General features: G+C 31.1%; 2 protein-coding genes across 2 annotated transcripts; both read left to right on the forward strand.

The window, feature by feature from the left end:
* Positions 1 to 1429: 1429 nt before the first annotated feature.
* LOC125847597 (integrin-linked protein kinase 1-like) lies at positions 1430 to 7147 on the forward strand. The gene is made up of 11 exons (XM_049527236.1): positions 1430 to 1825; positions 2428 to 2520; positions 3495 to 3578; positions 3708 to 3775; positions 3873 to 3993; positions 4320 to 4393; positions 4481 to 4543; positions 5385 to 5476; positions 5567 to 5655; positions 6531 to 6640; positions 6993 to 7147. Exons 1-11 carry the CDS (start codon positions 1556 to 1558, stop codon positions 7129 to 7131), a joined length of 1203 nt encoding a protein of 400 aa, XP_049383193.1. The 5' UTR covers positions 1430 to 1555; the 3' UTR covers positions 7132 to 7147.
* Positions 7148 to 9488: 2341 nt separating this feature from the next.
* Positions 9489 to 10232, forward strand: LOC125847594 (uncharacterized). Its single transcript, XM_049527233.1, has one exon. It carries the CDS (start codon positions 9551 to 9553, stop codon positions 10094 to 10096), a length of 546 nt encoding a protein of 181 aa, XP_049383190.1. The 5' UTR covers positions 9489 to 9550; the 3' UTR covers positions 10097 to 10232.
* Positions 10233 to 13682: the final 3450 nt, after the last annotated feature.

Consider the following 13682-nt stretch of genomic DNA (forward strand, 5'->3'; position numbering starts at 1 on the left):
CCCCTCCCCTCTCTAAAAAAAATGTTTTTGAAAAATATTTCAATTTTTTTTATGCCACTTCCCCTCCCCCGCCACCTCCGTTTTTTTAAAAAGAATAATAAAAAATTGAAAGTATTTCAAATTTTAAATTTTTTACGCCACCTTACCCCACCCAGACCACTCTGTAAAAAAATGTTTTTGAAAAATATTTCAAATTTTTTAAAAAATCATTTTTTATGTCACTCCCATTCCTACTCCCAGGCCAGATGCCCTTCATGTTTTATTTTTTTATTTTTTTAAAAAAATATTTTTGAAAAATATTTCAAATTTAATTTTTTTTTCATTTTTACGCTACGCCCTACCCCCTCCCTCCACCACCCCCACCTAACCATTCCCGTTAAAATTTTGTTTTAAGAAACTATTGTTTTTGAAAAATATTTTAAATTTTTTTAAAAAGNATATGTTTTTGAAAAATATTTCAATTTTTTTTACGCCACTCCCCCTCCCCCGCCACCTCCGTTTTTTAAAAAAAAAATAAAAAATTGAAAGTATTTCAAATTTTTTACGCCACCCAGGCCACTCCGTAAAAAAATGTTTTTGAAAATATTTCAAATTTTAAAAAATTTCATTTTTTATGCCACATCCATCCCTACTCCCCAGGCCATCCCCTTCATGTTTTATTTTTTTTATTTTTTTTTAAAAATATTTTTGAAAAATATTTCAAATTTAAATTTTTTTCATTTTTACGCTATGCCCTACCCCCTCCCTCCACCACCCCCACCTAACCATTCCCGTTAAAATTTTGTTTTAAGACAATATTTTTTTTGAAAAATATTTTAAATTTTTTAAAAAGTCATATTTCATGCCACCCCCTACCCCCCTATCACCCATTTTTTAAAAAATACAAAAAAAATGTTTTTGAAAAATATTTCAATTTTTTTTCAAAAAATCTGGGTCAGGTCCTGTATCAGATCTCAAGGTCAGATTTTGGAACGGTCATCAGAGTCTTGTCCTAGTAGTGTCGGGGTCGGGTCCTAGATCAATAATCGAGGTTGATTTTTATTAGAAATTATTTTCCTAAAGAGTAATTTTTAGTCTCAAGCAAAAAATAAAAGATATTTTTTGAAAAACAAAAATTCATTCACCAACCAAACATGAGAAAATAAGTTAGAAAATCTACTCGTCTTCCAAGAAAACATTTTCCTTCGTACCAAACACACCCTAAACAAATAACAATTGAACTTTAAAATATCTATTTAAAATAATTTATAGTCATATAAAATATTTATCACACCATAAATTTCTTCTTTTTTTTTAATCTTTTTTAAATTCGTGTCAAGTCAAACTAACTAGGGAGGAGTAATAATTTAGGAAACGCCCAAAATGAAGAAATGATATACTGTTTTTTCATCACGCAAATATACAAGAAACGTCGAAGAATGATACAAGAACTAAGCTAACTTCGTTAAAACCCAAAACCCCTTTCTTGGACTGAATCGCCCATCCATGGCGACAAGAAACGTTTATCTTTATGTTAATTTTCATCAGGCAGTTTTGAAGTTCCAATTGTTGAGATATGGAGATCAGTACAATATTGATGCGGCATAAAGATTCTTCATCTGGGCATTTTGACATGCAGATGATAGGCACTTTCTTGAGTTTCGCATCAAGGGGTGACAGAGTTGGTCTCAATCAGATGCTGAGGCAGGGAATTTCACCCAATGTACAGGACTATGACAAAAGAACTGCTCTACATCTTGCTGCTAGCGAAGGACACGCCTCTATTGTTGAACTTCTTTTGGCTTACAAGGCTGATGTTAATCTCAAAGATAGGTGGCGCCGGACTGTAAGCCCCTTTTCATATACTATTACCCTTCTCTGCTCGTCTTTCTTCATACTGCATACAACCCCATTCATTTATGTTCACACATGATTGTTACATATTGTTTTGTAATGTATTATATTATACATGTTCTATTGTTACATCGTTACATTATGTTAGATATAAGCAATTTGAAGAAAAAAAACAACAAGAAAAGTAGGGTTACGGAGTAGAGCTATCATAAAAAGGTAAGGAATGGTAAAAGATGAAATATGATTATTAGATAATAACAAAGATAAAATGAGAAAAAAATAATAAGGTAACAATGTGATTACACCAAATCAGTTGTTACATAAAATGGGAAATTTTGTTGTTGCATAAGGACGGATTTAATGATACTATGCAATAAATTTTTAGTAAAAATCAAACACTGACAGTGCAATATCATGATGGTAGTTACCATTTTTATCAATTATTAATTGATGCTTATTTTATAGATTAACTTGTAATTACCTTAGAAGTGACCTGATTGTATACATATGTTTTAACTTAAACTCTCTGCTTTTTAATGCATTCCTATGATGAGGAATTAACCATCATTATTTTCCTTTCAATTGGTTGTTAAGCCCTTAACAGATGCAAAGTTGTACGGGCACCGTGACATATGCAGGATCCTTGAGGTCTGTGGTGGCAAGGATTCCAACAGTGATCATCCTTTGGTAAGTGTTCATCGCTAACAGTGATCATCCTTTGAAATTTGATGTTATGAATTTCTTATATGGAACAGATCTTATTAATTTTCATTTACTTAGTGTGAGCATCAAGTTCTTACCATTCAATAAGAGTTGTATATATCATATCATGTCATTCAGGTGCTTAAGATATTGGCAATAGCTTCATTAAACAAATAAAACTCCATCTTATGAATTCTGCACCTGAAAACACACTTGAGACATACATGGTAGACTTAACTTTGGTAGAGTGTAGCTCTAGCTTAAATGTTGTTTACACAGACTGCTTGACAAAGTGAAGTCTGGTTGAACTTCACGAATGGAAACTTCTATCTTTGACATTGCAGTTTTAGTCACCTTTGTTGACAATTTATGGAAAAATATGAAGTCTTCCTTTATAAAGCTATGTCAAAATTGCACTTTCTATCTTACAAAATAAGCATAATACTCATTTTTGGTCCTATGTCATTGCTTTGGGATACAGCTAGCTTTCACCTGTTGCTTGTTGAACAAAGCACCAATCAATTACTTCACATAAACTTCTCAAGCCTTCATCCCTTCCGAGAGCCATACAATTCTTTCTGCATTACCTTGTAAGATCACTCCATTCTGGCAATGTGAATTTGGGGGATGATATGGAGAAGGGCTAAGGTAGCAGAATTTAAGAATGTAACTGAGCCCTGTCAGTTTCACTGTTGAAGGACTAACTGCTTATTTCCAGAGAGTAGATGAATAGAGGACCCCACAACATTGGGGGATATACTTGAACTTACTTCCAAATACAAGGACACAAGCACATGTTAAGTCAAAAACCATAAGTTTTCACTCATAAAAGTTCCAAGCCTATTAGTGCAGAATTTACTCATGACTGTGGTTTCCGTTTACTCCTTTGTTGTTTTTGCTAATCAATCTGAGTAAGAAAATGTCAGTTGATATGACAAGTTGAATTTTATGACATGCAGACTGTTCGGCGTGAAGAGGATTCAATTGAAGTGAATATTGACATATCTGAACTGAACTTGCAGCATTCTTCAATAATTGAGCAGGTATTAATATGGAAATCCAAAGATTGGGATGTCATGGTGCTGAGTATATTCTAGGGCTTCCTAGGGCTGTTTCTTTCTTTTACTTAGCATTTAACTTTCTAGGAACTCAGTCCTTTGTTATTTTTACAGGGCTTATTTGGGGAGTCTGAAAAGGTCAAATGGCGTGGAACATGGGTGGTTAAAACCGTAATCAAAAGGCATTCAATTTATATGTCATTTTTATTACTATAATTATTTAACAAGGCTTTCTGGATTAATTCTTTCTTTTAACTTTTTCCAATATACTTGATGCAGGGTTTTTTCTGCTAAGGTTAACACTTTACTGAGGGAACTTCGACATCCAAATATTTTACAGTTTCTTGGATCAATTGTGCATGGTGATGAAATGATCTTGATCACAGAGTATTTGCCGAAAGTATGTTGTTTCTTCCCTCAATAATATTGGCAGAAACAGTTCAGATTTTTTTTGTAGGACGGCACTCAATAATCATTTTGTGAGACATGATGCAGAAATAAATGCATTTTGTAGCCTTCACTATGCTGTACTATTAGTAGATGTTTTTTGCCAAAGTACTATCACCTAATATTCCTAGGTGCTAATTGTTATGGATCTTATGCCTGTTAAATTTTAACATTGATCTTCAAAAAATTTCTCCCAAGATCATTCAGTGATTGCTAAAATGGTTAAGGATAGTCCCTGAATATGATATACTTCTTATTATGTTTTCCCATATATTTCAGGGAAACTTGCAAGATATTTTGAGAAAGCGTCTTGACCCCCCAACTGCATTGCGCTATGCACTTGACATAGCTAGGTACAACATTCCACTTATTTCCTGTTTAGGTTGATTTCATTTTATTATGTGAAGAGCAAATCACATTAGTGCTCACATTGAACACAGGGGAATGAATTACCTCCATCGGCACAAGCCCCTGCCTATTGTTCACAATAACTTGCATCTGAAGTATGTCTATTCGTTTATCCTTATTAATAACATCTCACTGCAATTTTTTTATGTATTTATTATCTTCTATACTTGGGAATTGTAGTTGAGTCTGCTTTCCAAAAATAGGATCAGGGAAAATAACTGACATCTAGTTTAAGTCTTTCTTTTTGCTGAGTTATTATGATTATTCTAGTATCTGTATCTTGGTGTTTAATCACTAATAGATAGTTGTTAGGTAAAACCGAGTGCTTCTTTTCTTTCAGTTTGTCTGTCTATGATTTTCTGCAATGGATTCTAGAGATTTCTTTTGTTTGTAACAGTATTGTCAAGCTGCAGGTCGTTTACATCTTTGTGTTATGTGCCTTGCTAATCTGACTTGAGATTTCTATCCTCTTAAATGTTCAACTGTCTTATTACTTCATAACTCAGAGCATTTGGGTATGTTCACGTTTTATTGCCAGAATATTCATTATCAAAGACATGAAAATGTCTTTTATCTTAACTGATTCCAATTATCAATAGGACTCTTGAGTCAACATGCAATTGGATGTCTAGGTTTCAACTAACATATTGGTCATTTGAATGAATGGTGCAAGTATGCATTTGTTCAATATTTTTTTAGTATGTTGATGTAGAGATGTCAAACTGTTGGTGGCGTATAAATGCATTTTAACCCACTTTTTCATGCTATTTCGTGTGACTTCTGACATGCCAGCAAAGTAATATACGATGAAATGGACACTAATTTGTTTAGTTTATGAAGCAAATTCTAAAATAATGAAGTTAAGCTATATAGCATATGTCCTCCCGAACAATTAGCTGTCATCTTCACTGAAGTCTTTTCTTAATTTGGTTCCAGGAACTTGTTACTAGATGAATGTGGGCACTTAAAGATTGGTGAATATTGGGTTCAAATATTGGATAATCAAATATATGCAAGTCAGGACTGTTGTATGAAGACTTTTTGGTTCTTGCTTATTTGTTTGTTCATTTATTTTGGGTCACATACTGCAGCTTATAATCAGTCTCTTTCTTTTACAGGTCAATCAAACAACGGATGTAACTTAATCAGCCATCTGTGTCATGACATTAGCAAAGATATTTATTCATTTGGCCTCATCTTTTACCAGGTAGATTCAAGGAGTTCTCTTATCATATATGTAATCAGCATATTGCAATAATCCTCCCCTTTTCTTACTGTTTTTGTTGGAGATTCAAGGAGTTCTCCAACAATTGAGCATAAACTGATCCAACTTTTGGATTAACTTGAGTTTGTTGGACCTTCTTAAAACTAATAACAAAATTCACATAAAATGTTGATAGATTGATAAATTAAAACAAATGATCTGTGATTTTAGCTTACCTTTGGAATTCCACTCAGTTTGCTATTAGCACTAATGCTGCTACTTAATTCAGGCGATCTTTCATGATCTTTTACTAGTTTGATGAGCATCCTATAGAGTGCTAACTTGAAAAGCTACAAGAAAATTGAATATTATCCTATTAAGAACTGGATGATCGTGACCTTTTTTATGTGTCATGAAAAGGGTAACTAGACTTCAACTTTAATTACATATTCTGAAGAAGGACTAGCTGGATGCACCCAATACCTAGGAATAGACAAAGTTGAATTTATTTTTTTGGTCGGGTAATCAAGAGGATGAGTTCAGATCCTCTCAATTCCAAACTTTGGCATTAACTTTCTTTAGTTGAGTGCCAAAGTTGTTTCTCGTTAGATGGAAGTTCTTTCCCCACAGTGAAAGCTCAAACCAATAGAAAAACAGTGACAAAATGAGCATGATCTAAAGTTGTTTGAGGCATAAACTCAACATGATGTAGTCCACGTAGTAGTCAGTTGTACTGGTAGAACTTTTTCTTTGGTTCATTGCCAGTGAAAAGTTGTTGTGTTATTAGAGTAAGTCATCTTTCTGTTTACTTATTCTTACTTGACTATTATCACATGAGTTTCCATTAAGATTCAGTACTAACACTGGAAATGCTGCAGATGCTGGAAGGAAGACAAATAACTGACAGGAGTTTTGAGACCATGCATATCAAGTCTGTAGATTTGGAGAAAAAGCTTTATACAGGTCGATACCCGAGTAGAATTCTTCAGTAAGTCAATCACTCAATCTTGAAGCTTTAATTTAACTTCTCCAATACATATCTTATTACCCAACTCAGTATATTCTTCACTAAACCAGCTTCTAAGTAATTCATACATAGACATCATGATCCATGTTGATAAGAGGTTTAGTGATACGAGACTATCTGGTTAGAGCAACTCAGTATATGTTTAAATGATTACCCTATCAGAAATACAGGCTACTAAGAACTCGAACATACATTGTAGCTCAAATTATTTATTTAGATCCCAATCAACAACTCAAAAGGACCAAAATCCCGTACCCGTAAGCTTCAATTGTTGGCTCTGCCTATGTTGATAACATATTGTTATTTTGTTCAGGTTAATTGAGGACTGCACGAGTACAGTTCCTTCTACAAGGCCATCATTTGCTACAGTAATAGAAATCCTAGAAGAAGTCTCTTTACTATCAAGAAAAACAGGTTGCCCGCCGTGTAAGAAAAGCAAAAGTCCCAAGTAAATGAATTTAATTTGCTAGTGATGGATATGCTTTGATACACCATAAATTTGAAAAAGTCAGTGAAGAACTCATTCTGGTTCATGAATATGAGTTTGATGTAATTCCCAAGTTGACTTTCATGTATTTGACTTTGTGTTACTATAATGTATATAGGAAATTTTACTTGCTTGACTTTGTGTTAGTTATCTTTTGGTATTAAATATGCTTTGACCTGCTCATATTAAAATTAGTAATACTGAAAATTGTTGGAGTGGGAAATAAGATATTTTTGTTTGACTTAGATGTAGTCTGTTCTAAGGTTTACTTTGCAGAGATAGCCGTCCTAATTCTTAGGATTTGGCAAAGAGAGACTAGCACTCACGGGTGAGTCATTTTGGATTAAATTTAATGGATCACTTGAATATGTGTAGTTTTTCTAATTATCATTAAATGCTAGTTTTTAAATTTCATCCCTGCAATGTGATTTGGAATTAAGGACATGTCAAACGGTTAATTGTTGCTTCAATTAACTTAGGAGGCATGTAAATCGTATTATCTGTTGTTCCGTGTTGGTTGATTATAGAATTATTGTTGTAGTACTGTTTTGGTACTATATGATGTTTTTGTACTTTCATTAAGTCTTTTTCTAAACTGTTTTTCTTTTGAGCTTGAGGGTGAAACAACCTCTTATACCTCACCTCTGAGGTAGAGGTTAAGACTCGTTTGTATACACTTTACTCGTCTTCTCAATTTCATTTTGTGAGACTACATCAGGTATGTTGATGTTGCATGTCAATCGTAATTTTAGCCTGCGTGGAGATCTGGAATTTTACAGCCAAAAGTGAAATGTTTTTGGGAAAATGTCATAAGATATAAAAATATATTGTCTCATGGATTCCCTTGTACGGCAAAAGATGACGGTGAGTTTAGGATATACTATTATTTATTATGTGAATATGAGATGATTTCTCAACAACGCCATTTAATAGTAACATGGAAAAATCAATTATTTAGTACACAACCAATGATTAGTAAGCAAGCTATACTAATAATTTCCAAAAAAAAATTAATAGTGTTTTTTAATGAGGGATTAGAAGAATAATGATACCACTAATGTCCTTTGGTAATGAAAATTGTGCATATGATCTTGTAACGCGGCTACTATACCGTCATGATTCCTGGAGTTGCTCTTTCTTGGGAATTGGATATTTAATGTATGTTATAATTGAAACCAAAATTCAACTTTAGCTTTGCTTAAAACTAACCTTTTCCACTCATGATATTTTCATCTCCAGATGAATCCGTCCATTTTCACTTGTTCATAATATTAAATTAGATGTTCATTTTCTGTTTCCCAATTTAGAAACTGAAACAAATAATTTATTATTTAGTTTCTAATTTATTTTTATTATTACTTATTAAGTATTTTTTTAAAGTATTAAATTTATTATATTCAAAATGTGATATAGTAAAATGTATATTTATTATTGCTTAAAGATGGTGTTAAATAATATTGAAAAAGTAAAAATAAACAAATTCGAACTTAGTGGAGTTTTGAACAGCATGCCTGACGCCACTTACAACAAATTTAACTTTATTCAAGTTCTTTACTTATTATGTTAAGTTCTAACTAACTCTCCTAACCTCTATAATGCTCTCGTTACCCATTTGAAATTTACGTACCTCCAACCATCAAAAACCGGCATTTTGGTCCAACATAGGGAGGAAATCGAGATCTAAATTCTACTTCTTCCGTTCCTTTTTATATGTCACCTTTTTACTTTGCACTTACATTAAGAAATGATGCAACCTTACCCTTCTACCCTTATTTAATTTTTTTGGAACTCAAATTTCAATCAATAATATTTGGAGTAGTATATTGCACATTTATATAGCTAAAGAAAACAAATAGTGACGGAACGTGAATTTTCACTTTAAAAAATAAATAGGGATGAAAGCAACTCTATTTTGTTTTTGCCCCTATCAACTTTAGTAAATACGAGTAGCATCCACTATTTTCCAGATATTATCAAAACAATTCAGAATTTGGTAATAATGATACGTAAAGCAAGACCAAAGATATATTAGTGGCCTCCACACGCATTTAACAGAAAAAAAGAAGAAGAAATATGATAAAAATCCTCAACATTCAATCAATCATAGAAACCAAACGTACTTTCCTTTCAACTTCGGGTACACAATGTATCATCAAACGCGGATGTCAACTGTCATGTGCCCTTTTTCTTTATAACTACAACTGTCTTCTATTCATTAATTATTAATAGTTTAATACTAATATTTTATTATTTTTGACTTTTTCCTTTTACCAACATTCCCTTTATATAAATGTATGACAAACCCCATTCAGTATCCCCAAAACAATCATATTCTCAAGAAACTCATTTACAGAAAAACTCAATCTTGTTTTTTGTTATATACTATGGGTAACTATATTTCTTGCACTTTATCAGGACCAGGAGGAAACAAGCAATCAAGAGGGGTAAAAGTTATATTCCCATCTGGTGAAATCAGGCATTTTTATCAACCAATCAAAGCAGCAGAGATTATGATGGAAACTCCTAATTTCTTTCTTGCAAACACTAGGTCTCTTCATATTGGAAGGAGATTTTCTGCGCTAAATGCTGATGAAGATCTTGAAATGGGAAATGTTTATGTTATGTTTCCAATGAAAAGACTGAATTCTTTTGTATTAGCTGCTGATATGGGTGCTCTGTTACTTACTGCTAACTCTGTTTCCAAAAGGGTGTCAATAGGGAGTTTAAGAATCTTGCCTGAATCGTCGCTTGCAGAAACTGAACAGATACAAATACAAGGGAATTATTATGAAAATTCGACTTTGCCTAAGTTGAATTTGGATGATATTGAAGATTTTTCAAGTGAAGAATTTAAGCATAGGTTATCTATGTGTAGATCGAAGAAGCCATTGTTGGAAACTATTGCTGAAGAACCAGTTTGTTTAAGATGAGAATTTTGAAGAAATTTTATTAATTCAAATTCTCTTTGAATTTTAGGAAGGAAAAATTATTCTTTTAAAGATTAGGATATATGATTCATTTGTGATTTACATTTATCATTTAATTCACAAATTCTGTTTATTTTTTTATTCAATTGATATTTTTTTGAGTGAGGCTAAGATTGAAGGATCGAGAGCTGAACTTTTGTATTGGAGCATAAAGAAAGTGTGTGGTAATTGTAAATTTTTTGTAATTTTGTGAAAATATTTTATAGCATAAAGAAAAAAGTATTGCGTTTTGGTCCCACAAATAATACTTCACCCGTCTCAAAATACTTGTGATATACTTTTATTTACACACCTCGAAAATACTAATTATGAGGAGTATTTTATGAAAATATCCTTGCTGAAGTAGGCACGTCGACGGAGACGTGCATGCTTCAACTTGAAACTCCCTCTTAGGGCCCGTTTGGATATGAAATCATGAAATAAAGTTGAAGTTTTGTTTAGACATGTGATTTGAACTTTTGATATTGTATATTTTCTCATATATAAAAGCTTCATAAATTGTAAAGCTATTGAAATTGTCCTAGTTCTTTATACAATCTTACCAAATAAGTAAAAAAGAAATTAAAATAGCATAATACACTATCACAAAATTATTCTAAAAATTACAACATTTATTTGCTCAAATCTTAATTCAATAAAAAGAAATTAATCGCACATAAGTTGTAGTGTTCAAGTTGTTAGAAGCTAAGAAAATTGTTTTTTCAATTAATGGCAAAGTGGTTAGTCTTGTCCACTCAATATAATGTTCAAATTTTATTTCATTAAACATTGATTTGAATGAAATAGTAATAATTTGATTAAAAATATACTGAATTTGGTGAATATAAATGGTAAATTAAGAATTGATTTTAAATAAAAATAAATTTTATATTAGCTAGAATAATCATTAGATGAGATTATAAACGGTTTAAAAAGTAATGAGACGAATTGTATTTTTTTTTTACATATGAAATAAATGGCTAGTAGATCTATATACATTAATGTGGGTTTTTTTACAAGATATAAACTTGTGGGACAATTTTTATATTTGAAAAAAAATCCCAAATCGTGATTTTTGGAGAATTTGAGATTTCATCTCATGATATAAAATCATGAGATGAAAAAACTGAATGTCCAAAAACTGATTTCATCTCATAATTTCATATCGCAATATGAAATCCCATATTCAAACGCCTACTTATATATACAACAATCATGCGTCATTTTCTATATTCTACCATCAATATAAGTCAGGACGCTTGGTGATTATAGTGTTATTTGTTATAGGTTCAATTGAGCCTAATATTTTTGATACATATCTCCATATATAAAAAAAAATAATATAATTTCAACAAATATGATATTCCTACCCTAATACTCGATCAAATATGACGAAGCTTTGGTCACTAGAGAGAGAGGGGGTTGGAGCAAAAGTTTACAATTCAAGATCTTACTTCTGATATGGGAAGATATTGATTTGTATATTAAAGATTAGGAGTATCTCTTTTGAACGAGCAAATGATATTCTATCTTTATTTATAATTTGAACCAAAGAAAATCTTTTAAAGATCACTGATAAATAATTTACAAATTTTATGTTATTTTCTTTTATCACACTGTCATATAAAGTGAGTAATAATTTTAGAAAAAAGTCCGATTGGGTATGATTTTTTTTAAAAAATATATAAGAAAGGTATACGTTCTGCATTTAGTAATGGGCTTCATGAAGGCTACATTGTTCTTTCCTTTTAAAAAAAAATTAAAAAAAAAAAAATTCTCGCTCGATGTTCTCATAAATTATTAAACTAAAAGTATGGGGGAACCACTATATATAAACATGTTTTTTTCCCTTAAATAACATAGACATGTCAATAACTTACTATTCTCTCTGTTTAAAAAATAATAACTTGTTTTCCTTTTTAGTCTGTTTAAAAAAGAATGACCTTTTTCCTTTTTCGGTATCACTTTAATTTCAGTTTTCCACTAACATATTTAAGGTAATGATACAAAAAGACATTTTACTACATTTGACATAACTTTAATTTAAAATCACAAGATTAAAATGTCTTTATTTTCTAAAATTCTATGTCAAGTCAAACTAGACCATTCTTTTGAAATAAAAGGAATACAATGTTTTGGGATAGAACTCTATAGAAATTAAAGAAAAAACAACCAAAAAAAAAAATAGGCTACAACTAATGAAATGTCAAAAAATTAAAATTCTGGAAAATGTGAAATGGAATCGAAAGGGTAAGTCTTCTATTCAATATTTATACTAAGGTCCGACTAGATTCAAATGTAATAAAAAAAAATTGATCTCTTACAAAAACGATTTCATGGTTTTTTTTTTCCTACGAAATTCTTGATATTATGAAACAGTTAATGCGTTGAATGAGGGTGAAAATCAAGAAATGATTTGGTTGGTGCATTCTACAGCTCATTCCTTTGTAAGATTATGACATCCTAATCACTAGTACTATAATTAAGAAGCGATCTGCCTAATCTCCAAATTAGAGCAAAAGTATACTCACACTTTTAAGCAATAATCAACGTATAAACTTTTAAGGCTCATTCATTAATCTCTCTTTGAAGTTAAACATTTGCACGAATTTAGTGTAATATAATCAACATTTAGAGGAAGCAGAACAAATTATGAAACAAAATTCATAATTATATATTTATTTCTTAAATTTATATGTGTCAAATAATGTCCCATAAATTGAAAGTATAGGCCAAGGAGAATAAATACGGTAAAACCTCACTAAATTAATATTCGGTTAATTCATAACCTCTCTAAGATAATATTTTCATCTGGTCCTGACTTGGTCCAATGGAAAAAAATTATTCATTTCGATAAGATAATATAATTTTAGAAAACCACTATATAAATATCTGGTCCCATTAATATTATAAATTAATAATTCGTTAAAAGTACAAATATATCTAAGATAATCTAGTGAAACATGATTCTATTGTGTTCTATTTTTTGTTAAAATATAACTCTTATTGAAGCTCATCTCTAACTTTTCTTATTATATCAAAAAGTTTTAGTGTTGTCTTTTCAAACTGCACCATAAAAATGTGAAGAGTTCTAAATGTGATAAGTGTTTTTTTATCCGTAACTAGTTCTAAAAGTGTAGTATCATTTTCTACTTTATCATCAACATTATTTTTTTCAATGGTATCCACAATTTATTTTAAGTTTTGGACCTCTAAACATGTATCATTTTCACTTATCCAACAAGTTATTAACGTCTATTTTATTGGGGTAATCGAGATCATTAATCATCGCCACAAGTTCATAAATGTTGTTTTCTCAAGTGAGTTCATTTAAATTCTCTGAGTTTCAATCCCCAAATAAATTGTGTGGTGTCGAAACACTCTTAAAATTAATAAATATTAATTTATTGATTAAATAATATCTCTATAAAATAAAATTTCTCCATTCACTTTTATTTGTCGTGTTATATTTTTTGAAAGTATATTTGACTAACAAGATGCACCTAAGTGACAAAAATATCCCTGCGTCCGACGTGGTGGCACGCTTGCA

The sequence above is a fragment of the Solanum stenotomum genome, chromosome 12, assembly GCF_019186545.1.
Source record: "Solanum stenotomum isolate F172 chromosome 12, ASM1918654v1, whole genome shotgun sequence".
NCBI classification, from domain to species: Eukaryota; Viridiplantae; Streptophyta; class Magnoliopsida; order Solanales; family Solanaceae; genus Solanum; species Solanum stenotomum.